At 41.5% G+C, this 24,722-nt stretch overlaps 1 protein-coding gene across 3 annotated transcripts in view; it reads right to left on the bottom strand.

Annotated features, from left to right (window-relative positions):
* Positions 1 to 24,722, bottom strand: part of trappc9 (trafficking protein particle complex subunit 9) — a 194,033-nt gene that overhangs the window by 63,729 nt on the left and 105,582 nt on the right. For all 3 annotated transcript variants that reach the window (XM_023405612.2, XM_023405610.2, XM_023405611.2), the window contains 2 exons: positions 9,219 to 9,372; positions 2,313 to 2,403 (listed from right to left, as the gene is read on the bottom strand). In XM_023405612.2, coding sequence (XP_023261380.1) covers positions 2,313 to 2,403; positions 9,219 to 9,372 — 245 coding nt within the window. The remainder of the gene's footprint in view (positions 1 to 2,312; positions 2,404 to 9,218; positions 9,373 to 24,722) is intronic.

Consider the following 24,722-nt stretch of genomic DNA (forward strand, 5'->3'; position numbering starts at 1 on the left):
CCACCCCACCCCCCGACTGACTTCCTCACCTCCAGAAACAGATAACATTATTTCGACTTTGCTTTGTACTTGTTGTCTCAGAGCGATGCTTGGCATAAAATGTGTTTTTTAATGTTCTCATCAAGACTATTACGAAGTCCAAAACACCTGATTTCCACATTACACAAAACTCATGCTGCCTTTACACATCAGCGCTGCAATAATCTGCTGTATAATGTCCATATTTGTCTGTCATTTTACATGCACAAAGAAAATGAAATCGTTTTCTGCAAACACCTGAAACGTTATGTAAAAGGCTTCGTAATATTCCATTGGAAGCAAATATAGAAGCCACAACAGCATCTCTGTCTTAATTAAAAAATTAAAGATGTCTTGCTACGGTGCTGTGCTGGTAAAACTGACCTCCTGGAGGAGGAGAACTAGTTTGCCAGAGAAATTATAAAAGTTATAATAAGTCACTAGTCAGTTAATTATGTTCTTACATTATCCCAAACGTTTCCATCAATTCTCCAACCTAGAGAAATATGTGAATTTAATCATGGTGTTGTGTCATTTGGTCGCCTGTCACTGACGTCATATGCTCTTTGTGCATGTGCTGGTGTTTTAGCTGCCGACCAGAAGCTCAAATAGACTTTTATCCAGTTTTAAGCCACATACACTTTTATACCTTGGTCGTTTTGAACTATATGTTTAAACGCTGACTTTAAACTTGAAACTGCTTCATTCTGTGTTTTTACTGGTTATAATCACCAGTTCTGTTTGTTTCTTTGATGGGAGGAGACCTCTGTGGATAATTCAGCTCCTGGTTAAAAAAAAAAAGTTCCTGAACTAATGACAATGAAAGAATCCAAACTGGGAGAAGCTGACGGCAATGGTGGTGAAGACAACGACTCCCATGATCCCATGCTACTTCACAACGTCACCTTTTGTTATTGTTTTGATTGAGAAACTCCTAGCGGCACTAGTTACATACTGTGCGTTTAAATGAATCAAGATGAGGATTGTTAACTTTATGAGGTCAATGAAATCCTCAAACAGCTTCTACTTTCTATCAAAAAAAAGGTAAAATAAAGTAAAATAAGTAAAGTAAGTAAAACAAAATTAAAATAAAGAAGAGTACCAATTGTCCAGTCTTCAATTTCTGGGACAACAGAACACAGAACTTTGGCAATTAAACACAACTTCAATCATAATTTTTGACGAGCAGGTTCTATGTATCTACTGTATCTCTGTGAGAGTGTGTGCGAGGCAACAATGGCAATAAAAGCATCCAGTTGGACTAGACACAGGGGAAATGCTTGAACTATACCCGTAATTGGGCCTGTGATAGTCTTGGCAGCCCTGATAAAGGCATCCTAATGGGCTGAGGCAAATTATCTGGCTCATAATCAGCAAAGCCTGTAAAGGCCTGAGCTGGAACCGCACAACTGTACAAGAAATGAAGACACGAGGAGAAAACAACCACTGAGAATGTCTGTCGCTGAGATAACGTAGAAGATCAGATCAAAAGATGAGAGCGTCTCAGACATCTTTACAACAGCTTTAACCCCTGGGAATATTTCCTCATTCAAGGCAGCGCAGGTCAAACGCCAAAATATCTGGAGAACAGCGAATCTGGCGAAGTATTTTTGTCTCAGCAGATTCTTACATTTCCATGCTTGATCTGCTCTGTCACATCATTTTGCAGATTGCTTTCTCTTTGCAAAAGGCAAGGACAGCCCCAGCTGACTAATCAAAATGCTGGCAGTGCCCAGAGAGAGAGGCCGCGAATCTGAGAAAACAAACACCCGAAGTAAATCAAAAGTGATTTCAGAGGATGATCACAGATGGTGCGACCGAGGAGTGCTCCTACAAATTCTGCGCATCCCTTGGTGATTCACGCGTTTCCCAAGCTGCTGTCTACACTCCTCTAAAATAGCATGTAGCCCATTATGAATGCAAATAAAAAACATGGCTTGAGACCGGTTCTGGAGGTTTATGCTCTAACAGACAGGTAAGGAGATCGCTATGTAACCACCTACATAACTGTGACTGGCAGACAAACATATCCACAGGAAACATAATAGGAGGCCTCGTTATTCCAAAAGACGGGAGATGAAATAAAATCTACATAACAACAGTCTCAACAACTTGATTAAAACCTTTTCATTTACTTCACACTGCGTTGACGGTTTCCCCGTTAACTAGTTCTCAAACTTTCAGCCGTTACTGTGGGTGTAAGTGTGTGATGGCAACTCATAATCTTCACATGCATGCAGACACACACACACACACACACACACACACACACACACACACACACAAGGACTCACCCCACTGCAAAGGAGCGAGCTGCAGGTGCTCCAGGACCAGCTGGTTGAGGACTCCCTCCACGCTGGCCTCTCCACGGCGCCGCAGGGAGGGGTGGGAGGGGTTAAGGAGGAAAGCATGCTGTGTTTGTTTTTTTGCATTTTGAGAGTTAATGACAAACACTGCTGTTTACACATATACAATATTTTACCTGCAACACTGGGAGTTAGAAAAAGAATAAGACTTTATTTAATAATAAGACTTTGTTTGTACAGCACTTTAGCAACAAAGCGCTTCACACGAGTCAAATATAAAACATCCAAACAAATCAAAGTAAAAATGTAGATGAAATTAAAAAGACATCACACAATAAACGCTTTTTTATTAAAAAAAAATATGTCTTGGGAACTGAGATAAAACTGACTAGAGAGGATGCTACAATTTTGGTAGTTTTACCAATAACACGCACACACACACACGCACACACGCACACACACACACACACACACACACACACACACACACACAGCAGCAGTTTACACTCACTTAGTAAGGTGACAGACCGACGGTGGGAAAACATTCATTTCTTAAGTAAGTGTTAGATTTTAACAGACTGAACGGTGATGAGTGCTAATGTTGTTAGCACCCAGCTCAGGTTAGGAGCTGTCGCTACGTTAGCCTAAACAAGCTAACTTTGTGAACGTTGTGTGTGGAACTTTCTTACAACAGTTACACTTCAGGGCACGAACATGTTGACGACATGCTGTTACTCGGTTACAGATCTGATCAGATCTGGATGTCTGTTCTTTGACTGACACTGGCTGAGGATTATAGGGAGGGGCCGGCCTGAGCATGCTCTTTAAAAATCATTAAAAAAACTTAACTTATAATAACGGGCAGCCAGTGTGGAGATGGTAAGAACGGGACTGTTCTGAAAACATTTTTTTTGGACTGAGTGAGGAGCCGAGCTGCAGCATTTCGAACTAACTGGAGGCGGTGCATTGATTTCTGATTGAGACAGGTATATAGGGAGTTACAGTAGTCAAGGCGGGAGGAAATAAATGCATGGACTACATTATATTGTAATTATAACCGGCTAAAACTGTAACAACCCTAATAAACTCTGCTGTCCAGAGGAAGACACAAAGCAGGAAATTTGATATTTGATAAGATATTTGCACTGTCTGGACCTACGATTAAGATCTCTGCCTTAACACTATTTAGCTCTGAGACATCCACTTCTGGATGTCATGTAGGCTGTTCTGTAGGGATCCAGTTTCCTGAAAAGGCTTTGCAGATAAACAATAAAACAAATCGGTGTAGATGACCGTGTGGAAGCGTCCTCCTCGCATTACATGGACAACAAACACAGCAAAGTTAAGCAAGAACCACCAGCAGATTAGTCATAACAATGTATTAGCAGCAGCAGATGAACATTACAACCACACAAAATGCAGATATCACTGGGCAATGCAAAGTAAAACTATAAATTGAAACTGGTGTTTAACTCCAGTTTACAGCTGCATTTGCTTTTACTAATAATTTTTTTTTTTTTTTAAAAACCCCATAAACTGACTGCATCCTGTAATTTCTCTGTTATCTGTTCATTTAGATGTCAAAGGTGCAGGGAGACGCGTGTTTCTGTAACCTTGCTATGACGACGGCATTAGACTGATCACAGGGAAGACTACCGATGTATGAACGCCGCATCAAAACAAATACGACAGAGAGCAATTACCCAGATAATATGTGATGATAAGGACAACGCTGATCATTTACACAGCTGACATTTGGAATAATGGGTGAGACGAGCAGCGCCCAGAGCACCGAACCTGTGTCTATTAACCTTTTAGGGAGAGTGGAGGGGGGAGAGAGAGAGAGGGAGACGACACATACTGTGCTGAGAAGTGCCTCTGCTCTGCTGCTGGATCATTTCCAAACTCAAGAGTCTGACTCACGGGCGAATCACATGTCACAGCATGCACCTGCATCTTATTCCAAAAAACAACACTCAGCGCCTCGGGCTTTTGATCTCTTGTGTATAGTTTTCTACTTCACGGCTTCAGTGGAACTGTTGGGGAAGAAACAGGAGGAGGCGGCGGCGGCGCGACAGTTCGTCTCCGCTGGTCCGTCCTGGGTGACACGGTATAAGCCTGATGATCAACCAGCACTGAGCGTCTGAATCTTCGCTGCAGCAACAACTCCGCTCTGAAACTGACAGCTTTCATAACACGGGGGGATGTTCATTATATCCAGTGACCCAATGCACAAAGAGAGTAACCGTGGTAACCCCCGCTGCGTGACTCCACCGGTGAAGGACACACAGTAAAATTCACTCACTCTTCATCCTAAAGACTGATAGCGTCCTAAATTATTTAGCCACATACAGATACAACTGTCATAAGACTAATACACTAACACAGAATATTAATTACACCATACATTAGGGAAGTGTCTCAGCAACTAAATGGACTGCTGTGAGATCTGCTGCACATATTCAAGATTAATTCTAATGACTCTGCTGATCCCCACGACTTGTTCTCGACCACCAACGTTTTTGGTTAGAGCTGAAACAACCTTAATCAACTTTAAGTTTCACAAACACTGCTGATAAAAGGGGTCTCCCTCTAACAAACTCAGAGAAACTAGGAACATCTGCCCTTAAGAGAACAGTGCAACAGCTGTATTGGGAAAACAAGGGGTCACAAATGGTGCTTGATTTAAAAGGTTTCTGTCATTGATCCATCCATTGATTTTCCAGCACTTATTCAGGTGTGGGTCACAGCAGGTTGGGAGGGTGAAGCTGTGTTTTTTTTTTTCAGTCACTCCTGTTGCTCAAGCCATGAATATTATTTTGAAAACTTTTACTTCAGATAATTAATAATTTTTACAAGAAAACGCTGAAGTCTGACGTCTGATTGTAAATCGACACATCTGAACGTGGGTTGTGCAGGAGAGATGAAACTAAGGACTACAGCTGAGCATGATGCCTTGAAGGTGATACACGGCTTTTGAACAAGTCGTAAACTGCACTGTCTTCCCGTGTCCGCTGCGTCCACTGAAGCGAGTCCATACTGGAGGTTAACGTGCGGTCGCTTCCGGCTGGCTGCAGTGCATCGGATGAACCGTGATCTGGATGTGCTCTGCTGCCTACGACAGCTTCACAAGGAGTTCTAATAATAATAATAACTGACTGTGAAGTGGATATTAGTGCTGCTGAAGACAGCTTTGAGAAACAAATGAACCTCCTCACTGTACGTTCAGGGGTGAGTCATGAACTCAGCAGTGACCTCCTCTATGGGAAGACACGTGTTTAGCATCCCTCGCTCACTGTATACGGCCTTTTATTCCTATGGGCGAATCACTATAACTCACACCCATCAACAAAACAGCAATAATATTGTAGGGACCTCATAAATTACAAATTAAAGTGACTGTTACTTTGCTCAAGGCCAAGCGAGCGCTTCCGAGTGTGCGACACGCACTGTAATCAAATCTTTTTATTTCTTCAGTTTTTCATGCTGTAAAAGGGGAAAATCCAGCCTGAAGCAGAATTGACATTGTGCTCTTCTGATGCTTTCAGACGGCTGAGTCACTATCTGCACACAGAGAAACGTCTCCCTGCGCAGGAAACGATAGCATCAGGACTTCACTCGGTAACGTCGTGTGACAATTCCGGCGTCGCTTCATCGACAATGCGTCGGTAAATTGACTCAGTAGAAGTTTTATCCCGTCCAAATGAGTTTTATTGGAATACAAGGCTTCCAGCTGTGAATGAGAAGCCCCTTCATTTGAGGAAGGTTGCGAGACTGAAATGGAAAACTTTTCCTTTTTGCTTCCAGTTTACACTTTGGTCCTCGTTGCATATTTAGAGCAACGTGGTTTCTAATTGTTTTTTTCTCGTTTGCTTTGGTTTGTCTCAGGGTCGCCTGAGAAGACACGGGATTTATTGATGGCGATGTGCTGCTCAGCTTCAAAAGAAACTTGTTTGACTTAATAAATTACCATCATTACATATGTTTGAAGTTGGATGCATTGCATAACTGTCATTTAAAACTTTATAAATGAATACATAAAGGTTCAAATGACAGGTTCACTTTTCTGAATTCAAAGCTGCTGATATTTGAGCCAAAAAGAAGCTTTGGTGATTTTCAATTCTTCAAATAAAGTTTAAATAAAAAAGTTTTTTATTGTAAATATTCAATCAACATGCATTTTTTTGTTGTCAATAAACTGCTAATTATTGTTCCAATTAACTGTTTACTCAAAAATCCCAACACCTAAAGATAAATTAAATTCACAACCATATAAATAAGAGAAAAGCAGCAATTCATCGACGATCAATTAAAAAGATCAATCAGCTAATTACAGTGCTAATTAAGAGTCGACCTCCAGAATCTTTACATTTTGGATAAACTAATTAAAAAGCCAGAAGACCATGAGAAAGTAACTGTAGAGTCCAAACACAGTGTTGTAGGTTCAGTATTTCTTATACACAGCAGATGTAAATAGTTGTGATCAATTATCATATTGACATAATCGCTATAGAGAGTCCATGTGCTGCTCAGCTTCAAAAGAAACTTGCGTAAATTTATAAATTACTATCATAACATGTTTGAAATTGGCTGAAAATGATTAAACAGGCAGTTGTTTGCTGCAGTGGAAGAGGTGCTATCAGACTCGCTGCTGGGAATACACATTTATTTGTCATTTTCTTTCTTCATTCCTGCCTACATGCTGCCACATTACTTGTAGATAAAACAATGCACATAACGATGGGAGTGTTCACGCCTTCATGAAAAGGGGGAAAAATATAATGGCAACTTCAGTGGCTCAGAGATTGGATTCATCATTAATTGCACACCATGTTCACCAACAGTCTGACAGGCACTTCTTAAATCTCTAAATGTGTGCACCGACCGGTAACTGCCAACTGATGAGTTATGGGCTGATACAAGGGACTATTATGCACGATGACTAGTGGTTCTTTTCAGCAGGAACACGTTATGAAACTCATGAACTTTACCAGAATCTTGACTGCGGGAACTTTGCTTTTGACTTTCTCACCACACAAACAGTCTTTTGCAACTTTGCGATGGCCCAGGGTTTTGTCTGCCATGTTGAAAGTCGCTGACTGGTCAAAGTGAGCCCTGGAGCCTGCTGCAACCCAGTGTGCAACATTCATTCGGGCTCAGTAAACATACGCCGGCTGGTTTTGTTTTTTAATCATGAAACCACTGTAATAAAGGCTTTTTAAACTTTTCTACTTTAACAAAGCAGAGTGCCTTGATTTGTTCTGGGAGTTCAGTCCCACTCTTGTATAGCTGCAGGTTGGACCCCCCCCCCTCCCTCCCCCTTGTGAAGTAACGTCGCCGACTTCTCAAAGAGTCTAAAAAGAGCTGCAGTCTTTTTTGTTGTTTTGTTTTTTTTGTTGTTTTTTTTTTTATCTCCTTTGCCAACTCTGCACATCTCCTTTCCAAGGTGGATTTAATGTCTCACAACAGTTTGTTGTGTTATTGCATGAAAAATAAATATCAGGTTTCATATGCCTCAAACAATGCTGTTGCTTCTTAATGTTAGGTGTTTAATTTGTCTAATATTTACAGTTCATTAAAGGTCCCATATTGTATGTGCTGTTTGATTATAGATCAGGTCTAGGTTCTGTATTAATACTGTGAAAGGATCAAAGCCTCAGTCCACAGAGAAACGCACACAGCCTGTATTGAGAAACTGAGCCTTACAACGAGCCGTCAAGACTTCTGTAACTTTGTGATGTCACAACAAAACAGTCACCAAGCCCCGCCCACCTGGACCCACCATCCAGCCACGCAGGATTTGGTTTCTCTGAGCCTTTACATGAAATCTGCCATATTTTTATTCGATCCCTCAGAAAACAGTCAGCCAATCAGAGGAGAGGCTCAGAGCCTCCTCTCTTCTGATTGGCTCACCAACCCGTTGTTACTAGAGCTCCAGAGAGAAGCCAACACTTTAAGTATAGTGGGAACACCACTTCATTATTTAGAGTGTGTCCTCAGTTTGGTTTCTAACTCCCTCCTTCCTGGGACCATTTGGTTGTAAAAGAAAAAAAAAAAAGTTTAAATTAAAAGCTGTATTGTAAGTATAATGGTTGCCAAGGTTTTAAAACATATAACACACATGCTAACAGGTGAGACAGGCAAAAAACAAAAAGTGGGGTATTAAAAGACAGCACAGTGTATCTGTTAACAACCCCACAGACCACAAGTACAAACCCAGCTTGCATGTGTGTTACGAGTTTTAAACCTACACATCTTTGATCTCTGGCAGTAAGTGTGTTGTACATGAAAGGCCTGAAGACAACAGCGTATATTCTATAAAGGAATAGATGAGTTGTCTCCCTGTGGAAAAACCAGAACACAGAGAGCAGCATGCTGACAAGGCTGGTGTCAAAGACTACCTCGGATGGACCGCAAAGCTTGCCCACAAACTAGGACCTATGGGAAAATGTTCTATCATACTAATGTGAGTATGTGCCACAATCACACACCCACACACACACACACACACACACTCACACACACACACACACACACACACACTAAGACATCACTTCACAGTGTCAGAGTGGCAAGTGTTCTACCATACGCTTTCCCCATCTGTCAGTGTAGGCGAACAAGATCCCTGCTGGCCAGAGGGTCTCCAGATGTGGGATCCAGATGTCCTGCATCTCTGATCTGACTGATGTCAACAAACAACATTCAATAGGTGCACCCCTGACTGAATCTGTCAACACGCAACACTGCTGGAGGATATTACCTGTAACCGGGAATCCGGACATACCGCGAATGTGAAACCTTTCCCATCTCTATCTACTGTCTGTCTAACCATGATCAGCTCAGACTGCTTTCTCTGTCAGAGCTCTGCCATACATGCAGCCACTGGAAGGATATGATGCTCCAACAGATGCCCAGCTTGCTGTTGATCTGGCAGCCCTGGGCATGCTGTCGCTCCTCCTCCAGCTGTTTGGGGTTAGTGAAGCGAGCGGTCTCCTGGTCCGGCTGTGGCAGACTCTCAAAGTCAAACTTGTCAACCTGGATGGCCATTCTGCAACAGGAGAAGGGAGAAGCACTTAGAGATACAGGTGTCTGCTTGGATAATTACTCACTGGCCGAAGGGAAATTCAACAGTCCTCGTTTTATGACTCTGGGGAAATGACAGTTGCATAATTGCCACATGAAACTTTATAAATAAGCTAATAAAGGTTCTGCTGACAGATGTTAGAGGGCTCACTTTTATGGATTCAAAGCTGTTGATAATTGTATTTGAGACTAAAAGAAGTTTTGGAGATCTTCAATTCTTCTTCTTCAAAACAAGAGTCAAAGTTTTTAATGTAAATATTCAATTAACAAGTATTTTTGTTGTCAATAAAGTGTTATTATTATTTGTCAAGTTTTTTAAAAAGTGATGAATGCCCGTCACAATTTCTCAGAGCCAAAACACAGACGCAATTTCAATATATATAATATTCAATTCACAAACATATAAACAGAGAAAAGCAACTGATCAATTATCAAATTAAAAAAAGTAAAACAAAAACAAATGACTGGGACCTTTCTACTTTCAGTAGCTCCTTTAAGACCAAGTGACGATAACGGTCTTTATCAAACGTGTTTCTGAGAAGCTCGGTGACGTAATGAGTGAACTACTGTGGCTCTGCTGACGGCTAACAGCTTACACGCTAGTAAGACGTCAGTTACAATTACTACTTTCTTGTTGTGTTCTTTGCACTGGGGTCGTTAACTCCCCTGACATTTTTCACTCTGGATTGTTTGTTATTTCATCCAATAAAGAATCACTGAAGGGGAAGAAGAGCTAATGAGTTTGCTAACTACCAGGTACACAGTTAGCAAGTTTGTGGCCTGGTGAGCTCTTCAGTTCACACGTTTTATTGTAAACAATGTGTTTATTCCTCATGTCTCATAACCATAACTGACATCCATTGCTCTTTTGTGGAGTCGTTTACACTCAAGACAGTGAGGGGGATAAGGAGATGTTGGTGGCGCTAAAAGCTAACAGGCTACGACAGCCTCCTCCATTTTGGCCTCTGGTTCACCCAGGGGTCAGACCTGCCACGACAGCTTCTTATTGGTCAGCGTAAATGTCCTTGTCATTCACAGATTTTACGTTTCCATTTAATTCCATTGGAATGAACTGGTTTTTCTGCAAAATGCTGATTTTTAAATGCTGGCATGACTCATCCTTAACTGCAACAAATGTAAAAGTGTGTGTGCACTGGGTTTCAATATGAGCAGGATGTCAACAAACATGACTGGGAATAAAGTTTATACCACTTTCCATCTAAATTAAAAGCAGCAAAAATCAATAAATCCTCGTAGTGTCGCAGTCATTTCAGGCAAAAACTCCTCTCCTGCCCTGCTCAGCAGAAGGTTGAATATTTAATACTATGAATATGTTTAGGTAAACTATAATTTTAACAACATACTTTATGCATTTCCAGTTTCCAGTTCTCCCTTACCCCCTCTATAGATCACAGCGGTCTATGCTCATCTTCATCTGCAGAATATTTCCATGGAAAACCGTGCTTCCACTTCTGCCTGATGACAACCGATGCAGGCTGATTTGTGTGGTTTGGCAAGCGATAAATTATTTATCTAGTCTGAACAAACACCCTTAGGCCCAAGCTCCCCTCCTCTACACTGAGGCTGTTTCTAAGTTATTTATTAACAAGAGCCGGGGTGTTTGTTGCCCGAGGTTACACCAAGTGCCACCTCCAGGATTCAAAGAGCAGGTGCAACACACTCAGCTCAGACCACACGTGCGCTCATCAAAACGACCCCCCAAAGCCCACCTCTCCCTCACAGCGTTTCGGGCTCTGCATTCAAAGATGAAATTATTAATTGGATGTATTCTTTCTCAGACTGTACAAATCTCCGTAGGGTTCAGAGTTCGCTACAAAGGCAGTGGATGGAGATATCCTGAGGGAAAAAGGGGGAGATAAGAGAAAAGGAATATGGGATGAGGCGGACTATCCCAAATGCCTGCTGAAAGAAGCTGCGCAGCCCACAACCTGACAGCTGCTCTGCCTCAGTAAAATACCAAAACACTATGAAATACCAGCAAGCATTAAAGCGGCACTAATTGAATAATACTGATTTTTTTTTTCTGCCACTTGGGAAAAGCGGAATACATTGTGAAAGACAACACTGACAACATTGCTATTACTATGCTAGCTGCCTATTTAGACATCCGGCAGGTATGGAGCTTCATAACGTTCATATTGAGTCTTTTTGTTTGCCACCTGATAAATAAATCTCATAGTCCCTCTCCCTACAGCTCTGGTTTGATCGCCACCAATGTCACAGGTAAATAGCTCTGCCTCTTTAGCTGCTTGTTCACCAGCTAGCAGCTTAGCGGCTAACGTTTTCTCCCGATTCAGGGGCCGCATCCTTCAGAGGCTGCATTCAAGGACTGATTACGTAACAGCGACACGACTAGGCCGTCCCATTTCGAAAGGCTTCATCAAATGCGTACGAGAAACGGTGTTTTCTTTTCCAGGTCGACAAAGGCTGTCCAAGGAATACGCTTTTAAATATAGGTATAAGTATAAGTATTGGGTTTCAGTTCAGTTGAAATGGTCCAACTGTGCAAAGAAAAAAAAAGTTACGTGTTGTAAAGGTTGCTAGGCGACAAGAGCGGTGCTTTGTGACACAACGGAAAGGGCGCGCACAGCTGGTGGTGCAAAGCCATCAGGCCAGACAGTCTCATTTTGATTTGGCCTTCACGGTCTACGAGGGCTAAGCAGAACGCTTCTTCACAGGTCGTGTCCTCTGAAGGATGCGGCCCCTGAAGTGGGACACAGCTTGTGCCCGTGCACTGGTCCCTGCTCGTGTGCAGGAAGGTTTATCTGAACTGTTTTTGCTGAAAACAGCTGCCTGCTGCGGCCGACCAACACAGTGAAGTTACAGGACGAACAACCAAAACAATTAACTGATAGATACTAAAGCTTTAGACAGTTTTTTACAGCTGTTACTTTAATTGTGAATCTGGTCTTGGTCAGCTTTAGTTTCCAAGGTCAGTCACCAAGCTTCTCTGCAGTGATGTAAAACTTACATAAGACAAAAAGGTCACATGTTTGGAAACTTGAGAAAAATTAAATGTTGTGTTTTAATCTTCACAAATCGAAATTTATGTGAAAGTGGTTTCTTGTGGTGAAGCTGTGCACTTCCCTTCAGCTCTACAGAGATTTCTAGTTTCTTTTAGGTCATTGTTTGCAAATTCTGCTGACAGTGACCCACATTTCCTCCAGCAGCAGCAGCAGGAGCAGCAGAAGCACAAGCACCTATTCTCAGCATATTCCATCAAACCTCAGACAAAGTCAGAAGAAACTGAAACATACAGCTGCTAAAAATCCACATCTCAAGAGCTGTCGGAGCCTAAAAGAAGAGCAAATGTTGGACTCACATTTGTCAGGTGGCAAGCAAAATGACTCTTTAATAAATGTTAAATGTTGCTCAAAATCTGGTGGATGTGTTATATGAAAACATTTCCTTACACATACCGACTTTACAACATGACAATATGTTTTTCTGCTTTGTGTTTAAGACATTTATAGCAGAGGAAGGAGGATTTTCTTAAATGCAACTTCTGCCACTAGGAGGTCTCTCAATCAAAACCATAACAAAAGACGGCGTTTGGTGATGTCGTGAATTAATTATTTGCAGAGGTTTCCTCCTCTACAAATCAAACAGACCAGGTGATTGTGACAAAACACTGAATATTTTCACATTTAAAGTCAGTGTTTCGCCGACGCTGTACGGTGGATTCAGGACGTCAGGGAAGGGTTGGGAGCTGAGATTGCTGTTAACCTTTGTTTGGATTGTTTCTCTGATAATTTATGATCCAGACGATTAGGAGGTTTTTACCGGCGGTCGAATTATCCGCTGAGGTGTCCTCCTCTCCATAACAAACAGATAAGGGGATTAAAACCAGTAGAGACACAAAATAAAATAAAAAATCGTTGATTAACTGAGGCTGTGCAGCAACACAGAACGTCTCGGAGAAAGTGGGAGTTGAGCTGTCTTTACATTTGCTTGGCTTTTTTAATCTGATCATTTAAGATACAGATGTTCGATGACTAAAATCCTTCATCTGGTTAAAATACAGAGTATTTTATTTTACGTACAAAACGACCAAGAAGTGTATCTTAGTGTGTGGCTAGCTTCTGGCATGCAACCGAAACGCGACACATGCACATAGGGGGATATGAAGCCATTGACAGGCAACCAATGAAATGAACTGAAACGCACAATTACAAAAATTAAAAATCAAGTACTTTTTATCTAGGTTTGAACAGTGCTAGAAACATTTGGGATGTAAGTAAACAACTCAACAAAATATTTACCAGTTACATATTTTAACTTTGAGTGAGTAAAATCACCAAACCACAGAGATGTGTGTCGAACTTCAACCGCACTTTACAGCACAGAAGAAATGTGTCAGGCCTCTTACTGGTGTCATGGTGAGTGACAGTGCTTTATTTCAAGAGTTTAAATGCGAGACAGACACAGAGAGACAAGAACAAAAAACAGTCTAACCTGCAGTTCATTTTTTTCCACGACCCCAGCTCTCCTCTCATTTCATACTTAGAGAAATGACACAATGTGACTTTGAGGTGGGCAGCTAACTGCAAATTACCTGGACACCCATCTCTGCAGGAGGCCATCTTGCCATAAGAGGCTTCTTATGAATGCAGGGTTTCAGTCAGAGTGTTGCGCCCTCCCACCCCCCACCCCCAGTTTTCGCTGCTTTGACAGGAACCACAGTAACCAATGCAAATGATTTCAGAGTGAATGAATTCAAGAGCCGAGGCCACAAGTGGTTAGGTTTTTTTTTTGTTTGTTTGTTTCATCCTGTTTGATAAGCAAAACACAGTGGATCCACGTATTGATCGGTAGGGTTCATCTCTGGATTTCAGTTCAGAGGCCACGATGGCTCCCCGAGGAGTCATTTTCACTGAGAGTACCGGCCACAGAGCACAGTCAGATTGGCTACACCAGGCGTGGGCTTTGTTGTGTTTTTCAATAGGCATCATAATTCAACTCTCAAATGATGAACTACCACATGAACACAGATTATATGAACACCGTATCAAACTAGCAACCATAGATCACCCTTATTTGATTAAGAAAGTCTGATTGTGACAGTTTCCTGTATCGTAGACGTCTTTTATTTTGAAGTTTCATCACAGTCAATCTGCTACGTCACCTGTCTTACATACAGTATTGCAAATCGCTGATGAAACTACAGTACGAGATGAGGCCAGAGACGCACATACATCAAAGTGAGACGGAGGACAGAAGGCAACGCAATTATCATTTCACAGCCTTCACAACAAAGCAGAACACAAATTAAATAACAATTAAGACTTCAAAAACAAAGACGAAAGGAAAAGCTCCTGGTCTTGCTGGCCACAAATACATCCGCCTTTGAAGATTAGTGGCGCAAGGCTTATGTCACTGACTGAAGTCCCATCTTCAAATGGGCGCTGCTTTTCATTCAGTCATCTTCAAAAGCACAGATTACACACCGAATCTAAAAATACCACGTTCCAGCAATGCAAATGGACCCTAAATGGGAAGGCACTGTCTGGTAAAGGCGTGGGACTGGTCTTCTTCTAGACAGGTAATCACTAACCGCCAGACACCCAACATGCAAATGGACACTTCAAATGGGATGTAATAATATGGAAAGGAATGTCTGTTTGTTCGTTCGTTTAGCAATTTGAAAAGAGTATTTTATATTTCTCGTAACGCTGACTCCGTGTTAAACTGGCAGAATTTTTTCTCACTTATAACAGTTGCAATATTCATTTGGTCAATTCAAGTGGTCTGTCTGCATTAGATCCTTCTAGAAAACCAAACTGAAAGGAAAATAACTGATGCTAATGCTAATACAGTGGCTAAGTGTCGGCGGCATCTGTACGTGTTGTATGTCAAAATGATGGAATAAACAGGAGTGGAAGGAAAGTATTTACTCTTGTTACTGTCACAAAGTCGCTTTTTGTGTACTTGTACTTTTTTTGGAGTAACCTGTAATTCTTCTCATACTTAGTGGTAATTATTTATCAACTCAAGGTGATGAAGTTAAGTAAAGAGTCAAAACAGCAGCTGCAGCAGAGAACAAGCTGCTGATTGGATGCACTGCCCCGCGACTGCACACCTGTCACTTTGTCTCACCTGGGAACGGCATATACATGCAATGAAATCCCAATGCGTATACGCCTGATAGTCTAAATTCAGCCTTTAATTTACATATCATCATATGTTTTATCATATGTTTTTGTTATCACCATATTCTTTTTTAACCCCTCCTCTTCCCTCTTTTAAAAATGTGACGCAGTAACATTTACTCAGAAACATTTTAACAGACAGTATCTGAGTACATTTCTACACAAGTAATTTTACTTGTACTTGAGTAAAGTTTCTTTTCAGTAACAGTATTTGTACTTGAATACAATTTTCAAGTACTCTTTTCACCCCTGGGTGTATACCAGTATACAAGATACCGAGCAACGGTTGGTAACAGTGTTAGAAAAAACTACCACTGACTTAGAAACTGTTTGAAGACTTTGGGGAAGAAAATTACATGAGTGTCATTTTTGCTTTTTGTATATTTAGGAAGTATAAACTTTTCAGAACTGTTGAGTCAACTTCTTTTTCCTTGTTTTTTTTTTTTTTTTGGTGGTTTTTCTATAGAGAGAAGAACTCGAAAGAAAGTTTAAACCACTTCCTGCTGCAGCGAAGCCAAATTTAAAAAACAACTTCAGGTCCATAAAGCCTACTGTAGTGCAGCAGCAAAGCAGTGTCAATAACAAAAACAAAAAAAAACAATGTAATATAAAGTTTATTCAAGTCCATAGAGTCCAAAGCGGTTATACCTGCAACAAGCAACCACATCCAACCCCTAAGCACCCCTAAGAGAGCTTTCTACTAAGGCATGAGAGCACTAACAGGCCAAGCTCTCCCACCCCCACTCCCACCGTTTTCTTTTTCCAATGATTTGATTGCGGTGTCTTTCAAGGATTAGCCCATATCTGGAGACTAATCTAGTCTGCTACAAGGTTTTTAATAACAACCTGTGTGATGGACTGGGGCCACCATGGAACATCTCTAGGTCTAATTCCCAGTCCATTTCACCTCCCTCCCTCACTCCCTCCCTCCAGCCCCTCACTGATAACAGCCTGCTTGGCCTTTATTTCCCTGGCTGAAAAAGGAAGCAAGGGTAGATGGGAGATTGGATGGGACGGGGCGGGACGGGACGGGGCGGGACGGGACAGGATGGGATGGATGGATGTGAATCATTTACCCTTCAAATAAATCCAAGAAAGACGAGAACACACGATCTGCAGAAATAAGCGATGCTATCCACGTCCATGCATACGGATAGAGAGAGCTCTATTTTCTTGTCAGCATGTGTCATTTTCATCAGCTGCAAACAATGTTTTTTTGGGGGGGTTTTTTTGTTTGTTTGTTTTCTAGCCTGAATCTATTCTGTATTTTGATGACTCACAATGAGCCTGACTCTCGGTGAGAGTAGAGGCAAAGCAGAGGTGTACTAGAGAGAGCTGTGTTGCTCAGGGCATGTTGAAAGCACGTAGCATAAGGCACAGTCATGTTGGCTCTGCTGAGCAATGCCTGTTTGAAGAGATTCCACCTAAAAGGTTCCTGTTGGGTGAAAAGTATTTTTTGTTGAACAAAGCCACCAGCAAGAAGATATAAGATGAAAACTCTACATCGCTGAGGTTGGAACGACTATTTAACAAATAACTGTCACAATCAAACTTTGATAAAATACAGTTTCATAAAAGTAATGTGTTGTTGCTACTGAAGCTCAGGTTAAAACTCTTGGTTAACGTTAAGGGAAGACAGCAGAGAGAGTAACCGAGTAACCTCAAGTGCTTTGAGTTGCCTGAACATCATAGTTAGATACAAGCAGATGTAAGAAAAACAAATTGAATTCGATGAATGAATAAACAGTTTTCAAGAAATAGAAAATACAAATCTTTTTAAACTTTTAAATTCCCTTAATACTGTGGGACCTATAACACATGCACAGTAGCAGAAACCAGTCCACGAGTGGTTTCCTTCATCACTGACTCGCCTTCAGACCTACGCTCCATACTGTGACGATAGCAGGAGAAACCCTGGTTCACGAAAATTATAAATTCCCTCATTTTAAACAAAAAAAGATGGTTAAATATTTGCAGTAGTTTTAGCACCGATCTTATCTGAACATAACACAGTGAAATACAATTTCACAGCTCCTGGACGATATTAGAAAAAATCAACTCAAAACCAATGAACAGTTGGACTGTTGTGGTTATGTATGTGGATGGTCTAGCGGCGCTGACTGAGTCAAAAATAAAAAACAGAAACCCCATCAAAAAGCAAACCAGACCCGCATCACTAAATATCATCGTCTCCGCCGGGTGTGACTTCTGACACTGTATTGCTAATTACCGCCATCCTGCAGGAAGCTGCGGCAGTGGACGCCTTTCTTAATGGCAGTCATAACATTGGCTTAGGATGAGCCGGTCACGGTGAAATGACCCCTTCCTAATTAAATGCCGTGTTGCATCAGACCAAAAGTACATGATAATCACATTAAAGCATATGGGGGTCGCTTTCATCTGACCAATGCGCGGCTGTGAATCATTTCAACTGCGAGGGGTCTATAAACTCCACTGTGGATACAGAATAACAGCCAGTCCTGCACCTCAGAGCGGTGGAGAGGCGAGACATTTGATTCTATAAAAACAAATCATTAAGACAGGATATTATAAAATATACAAATAATTCTGATAATGATGAGGATTTATACATTTTTCCGTCACTTGTTTCAACTCAACTGCTGTTGCTGAAGGGTCACGGCTCTTTATTGAGTGTACAAGTATTTACCTTTGGCAGAGATGCTTTATAGCGGTCTTGTGGTTGTGCTACTATCTGTGCAGGTTTTCCCTGGTGTGTGTGACTGTGAGCACACTGTGAGTAATGCGTACAGTTTGAATCATGCCCTACACAGCCCCGATACAGAACAACAAATTATTTGCAATCAACATTTCTATCGGAGCCTTTTCACATTGTTTGCATTATGTCACCGGGGAGAAGCTGAGAACGTACCGAGAGCGTGTGTGTGTCTGTGCGTGTTTTCATAAAAAAAAAAAAAAAAAAAAAAAAAAAAAAAAAAGAAGGTTATTTTTAGCTCACGTGCAAGAGCTTAAGGGCGGAGATCCATAGAGGCCTGTGCGGAGGCAGGCGAGAGCAACAGTCTATTTTTAGACTGCGGCTGACTCTGTAACCCGTTGTTTGCAGCGGCTGCAGAGGCAGCAGCAGCAGCAGCAGCAGCAGCTCCATCCATCCCCGTCTCGCTCAATAAGATGAGTTGCAGTAAAAAAACACGAATCCTTACAGCCAATTACTATATGTGGATAGGACGCTTTTGTGAAGATGCGCTGGCTGTCATTAAAACTGGGGCTTTGTAGACTATTACTAGGGCTGACAGAGTGAGCTATTTTTATCTCGGCTGCTGAAACCTAGAAGCTTTTTTTGGGGCCATTTTGCCATTATTAGACGGCACGGTAGAGGGAGCAGGGCATGCAGGATGACAACATGCAAGTAAAGTAAAGCCGGGTCTGACCCAGGGATGTTGCAGTTTGTAAATAAAAAAACACACTATTTTATTGTTACTGTAAGTGAATTGGATAATCCACTGACAGCACAGAGGGGGCTTAACCATAATGTGAAGGTCGATGGAGTTACAGGTGACTGGAGGAGGAAATGGCTGCGAGTGACTCAGATAAATCTGCCATATCCTTCTTATGTGAATATATGGAGTTGGTGGAGATGAAGCACATTTCCAGAATACCAATATAAAGGCGTGACTGTGTCAAATGACTGCCGAGAGGTCTGAGGCAGCTGGGGCGATTCTGGCGATACACCACTGTATGAAGTACATGTGAGTGCGAAAAAAGATCTCAGTGTTCTACCACCTTAAGTAACCCACCTCCAGACAGCCAACAGGGCTAAAACGCCCCCTGAGGAAAACAATATTTCAAGAACAAGAGTGAGGTGGAAACAGAAACAGAACGCAGAGGAAAAAAATAAAAATATGACAGTGGTGGACAGCTGAATCCCAGGTCGAGCGGCGGCATCTCGGTACATCTCAGCAGTCAGTTCTCAGCTTGGGTCGAATGATCCTTCACCCTCCTCAGCGGACGCGAGTAATGTTTTTATTAGACATGAGTTTTATCATGTGATGAGCGTTTAAAAAAAGGGGCGGCTCAAAATCAAATGATAATATTCACACTTAGACTGGGACTGCTGAAGACGGGATAACTGACTGCAGAGGCATTATGTGCTCTGCTGCCATAAAAAAAAAAAAAAGTAGCACAAGAAGGGGGAAAGGTGGTCACCATGGAAACAAGCTTTGTTTGAAAAGCTCATGCAATGAGGCGTGTCTGCCCTTGTGAGCACCGATCCGGCAGAACCAAAAGGCATGGCGAACGGAGGAGACGTGGCTGAAAATGAGAAACTGCTGCAGTGAGCGCTAACTCCCCCCACTCTACTACAGGGGTGGGGGGTGTTAATGAGCTGGCTCTGCAATGACAATGGTGGACGCCAGTGGGAACTAGTTAGCGCCCGGGGGTTGATGCTGTGATGAGATGTAAACCCCTAAAGGCCCTGTTTGAATCCCCCGGGAGACACAGCTGTGGTGGTGATGCAGAGTTGGGGGCTGGGATGAAGGTCTGAGAGCAACCTGCTGCCGGCGAAGAGGACGGCACTGGACGACTTACGAGTGAGAGCATCTACAGCATTTCATGTTTGCCTTCGTTACAGTGAAGAATATCCAGCTTTTAAAGATGATGCCAAGCCTAAAAATAGTCTCTGTCCAACAGCAGTTTCTATTTATAATGTGTTAGTTTAGGATTAAAGGAACAGTTCACTCCCCCCAAAAAAAGTGTGTGTTTTATCTTTTAAAAATGCGTTTTTATTAAAGGAGCTTTTTGTGAGTTTTGCTATTGCTACATAGCTAACATTAGCACTAGCAGCTGTTTACTTACCAGTCTTGGCAAGAGCTTCGACCATCGCTGTGTTTACAAGACAAGAAGTTATAATACGTCTTTCTGAGTGCAGTCTGGACGCTACAGTGACTCGGTATCGGAAAGTGACGAGACTAGCCAGAGCTAGCTAGGTTAGCATGCTAACTTCAGTACAAGAAAAGAAGGGATAAAAATAGAAGCTAAACATAAGGGTTGCTTTCCAAATCTGGACACAGCTCCTGGCGTGCTAGTTTCGGACCAACGTGTGACGTTGTCATTTCTAGCTTTTAAAGGGAATAGGAGATGGCACTGTGATTGGTTTATTGGATGTTACGCCCAAAACACTTCCATGAATAATTTAAGAGATTAAGTACAACCTTTGACTGTTCTTTCCGCCGTTAAAATAGCAAAAGTGACATGGACACGCCCAGAATGCACTTGCGCCACACACTTCAGACCATGCGCTTTGGATCGTTAAAATAAAAAAAAAGTACAAACAACTCTGAGTTTCATTTTTTAATTTCAAACATGTCTTACTTATTTAATTTCTTTATTTCACATTTTATTGTGGTGACTTTATCATACTTGTTACTTTTTAGCCTGATGTCACTTGTCGGGCTGATATGTTTTAATCTCAATTTTCCCATCTAAAGCACTCTGTAGCACCGCTTTGTATTGAGCTTTATAATTGAAGTTCATCATCGTTATGATTAAAGGCTGGTTATACAAAATAAAAGCATTTACAGATTTTAGGCGTGAACTTCATTCTTGACCTCACAAATAGTGGTTTGAAATAAAAAAGTCCATCTGCTGAGGGAGACTGTGAGGTGCTGCTGGTAAGTGGACCTTGAGTTAAGATTTTTTATTTTTTTGTCAAACATTCAGTTTTGATGTTATCACATCACAAGGATGTTCTCCCACGGGTTATATTCACACGGCTGACAGCTAGAGACAAGTGCCTCAGGGCAATTTAATCTAATAATAATTAGATACTGTTCAAACACTTGTATCAAACCCATCCTATACAGAAGAATCACTCACCAAACGACTTGAGTGACTTGCAGACAAACCCACGTAATTACAGTGCTTAAGAACTTGTTTTATGGAGATGACTTTTCAGCCTGACATCTTGGACAACATTTTCCTATTTTCGATTCATAATAATAGCAGAATTTTTTTTAATTTGCTCCACCTCATCATAATTTCCTCATTAGATCAAAGTTTCAGTCGCAGAAAGGTCAGGGCTGTCCGCCGGTACACAGGGGTCGCTCCTTTTTCCTCAAATGAAAGAATATAAAGTAAGTGAGGAGAGCGGCGCTAAATTTACATGCTGTTTATGCAGAGCAGTGACCATTAGAGCCTGATCATTTTTCTCAGCTCAGCGTGGTTAAAAAGCAGCCACCGAGGAATAATTGTAGGGGGAATTAGTCATTTCACCAAAACCATTCTTAATGTGCATGGTGAAGCATACTGATGAATGAATGTAGAATCTGATCTCTAGTAAAAACTTTTATGATAATAAATCTCCCAGAGATAATGATCACAGACCTTTTTGCATTAAAATGCATCATTGTGACAACACACTCACTGAGCACTTTATTAGGAACACCATACTAATAGTTGTTTGGAGCCTCCCTTTGCTACAGCAGCCTCAGTTCTGCATCTAATTTCTGCAGATTTCTCAACGGCACATCCCAAAGTTATTCTGCTGGATTCAGATCTGGTGACTGGGGAGGCCACTGAGGTTCACTGAACACATTGTCATGAAATTAGTTTGAGACAACTTTCAGATGACTTTGCATGGTGACGTGCTGCATTTATGGAAGATCCCAAATGCCACAGAAATAAAGCTAATGAAGCTAAATGACTAAGCAGATCGAATAGCAAATAGGAAAAGTAAAAAGCAGCGAACGGGATGGGAAATTGCCCTTTTAAATTCCTGATTAAATTTTGTATTCTTAATTCAATTTGTAGATCTAGTTGTTTATTTTTCTTTAAACTGTATTTTCAAATTTATTTATTTTAAAATGACGTAAGTATTGTATAGTTTTAAGTTGTTTTTTTAATGTTTACTATTTATAGTGGATTAATATCTCATTTGTTTTGTTTAAACCATAAAAACATCAAATAATGAATGAATTTGTAATTTATACAGAATTAAATAAATTTGTAAACACATTTATTAATGCACATCTTTACAATTATTTATCAATTAATGAAATGCATTATTGCCATGCCTGTGATACGCGTGCCCCTTCACAGCACTCTCCTGCTGGAAGTCGACATTTGAAGATGGTAAACTGTGGCCATAAAGGGAAGCACATGGTCAGCAACAATTCTCAGAAAGGCTGGGGCATTCAAACCGTTATTGATTGGTATTAAGGGCCCAAAGTGTGTCAAGAAAACCTTCCCCACACCATTACACCACCTCCTCCACCCTGGATTCATGGATTCATGCTATTGACGACGTCAGGGTCTGACACTATCATTTGCTGCCTCATCAGAAATCCAGACTCATCAGACCAGACTCTGTTTTTCCAGTCAACTGTCCAGTGTTTGGCGAGCGCCGTGTCCACCGCAGCCTCAGATTTACGTTCTTGGCTGACAGGAGTGAAACTCAATGAGGTCTTATGCTGTTGTAGCCCATTTGTATCCGGGTCAATGATCAATCAATAATCAATTCATTACTTTAAATAACTGAATCCATCAAAAATGAATTTACCTACCAAATGGAAGAAAATGGACGAGAGATGCTCGGTGTAAAAGGTCAGAAAATGCACTGTGGTTTTGGAGTAGCACCGGGTTGCATCACTAACCCTAACCCTGTCCTCCATGAATGGAAAATAATCACTTCCTGCTGCGCTCACTGCGACAGTCCCGAGAACAAGCAGACTGAGTGACCCGTCGGTACGAGTCAGTCACTCCTAGTTGATGTCCAGCAGCTGCCCAGTTCAGGTGGCTACGCAGAGGCTCCTGCTGAAGCCAAACTAGCAGCTTCAACAGAACCAGCAAGCAGCAAGGACGCGCAGCTGCAGTCACAGTGCTAACATCGGGACTAGCAGTGCTTTCCAACAACAGTATGGTCTGATAAATTGCTGCAAGTGACGTCACTTGATTCAGTTGGGTCTGAACCCATGCAAAGTTTGACGATGAAAATGAAAAGAGAGAGAAGAGAGCTTCCCACACCGCTGTAGCCTGCTCCTCATCTTTGCTAGAGGCTAACTGGCTGAAGCTACATTAGCTGCTACTAGCATAAAACATTGAAATCTCCAACTGAACCGCCAAGAGCTGCATTGTGGATAATGTAGGAGCCAGGGACGGACAAGGAAGAAGAATGCACACAATAAAAAAAAGACAATATGTCATTTTTTTAACCGTCTTTTCTGAGTTCAACAACGAGTACTTTTTTTTTTTTGACACGTCCAATAAACGGAAATTGCATCAAATTTTAATTCATCTGTTTCACAAAATCAAACCACTCTTAATCTAAGCCTTTAAATTCTCGCACTGTGAATATTGTTTAACCAAGAATAACATTACACCAGGAAAATGCTACAAGATCTAACCACATAAAAAGAAATAAAGGCACAGATCTTCCCCACGTCCATGTTTATCTATGTTCTGCTCTGTTCAAAGGAAAATGGGAAATACAAAAGTTTGGATGTGACTGGTGTCACGGAGGTTTTTTAGGAACCTTGTCAAGCTCCCAAACATCAAAGTGACCATTCACATTCTGAGGTGCTTCACTTTTTCATTTTCATTCACCATTAAAGGGTACAAAGACCTTGTTCTGTTTGTTTGTTTGATTTGTTTTTTTTTAATGTAGAAGCATTGAATAAATGTAAGTTTTTATCTAAACCCACTTAAATATGGCTGCACCAGAAGATGGAGACAGCTGCCTGTTGCTGTCCTCGTGTTCCCCTCATCCAGACACAGGTCTAGAAGCTATTAAAACTCCCTGTTGAAGCTGCTATATTTTCCTCCATGCCTGAAGGTTTTCTCTCACGTTTCTATTTGTATAGCCAAGAAAAGGCTCAATGGAAACAATTAAAAGTCATTTGTAGTAGGAGGAAAGTGTGGATGATTGACAGAGTCATTTTTGCAACTGTCGGAACGAGGCCTCGGCTTCACCAGTCCTGGATGAAGACTCCAGAAAACATCTTGCGCCTGACACCTCATTCATCACAGAACAGGGAAGAAATGTGAAATGACAGGGCCTTCTGATGTTCAGAGAGGATGAATTGGAGAGACAAGCACAATATGGTTCAGCGGGCGAAAAAGATCTCGGAGTCCGCTTCCCCGTTTCCCTCCGTATGCAAAAAAACAAAAACAAACC

The sequence above is a fragment of the Seriola lalandi genome, unplaced genomic scaffold (genome assembly GCF_002814215.2).
Source record: "Seriola lalandi dorsalis isolate HSWRI2012SDOR001 ecotype SW California unplaced genomic scaffold, Sedor1 jcf7180002054280, whole genome shotgun sequence".
Lineage (NCBI taxonomy): Eukaryota > Metazoa > Chordata > Actinopteri > Carangiformes > Carangidae > Seriola > Seriola lalandi.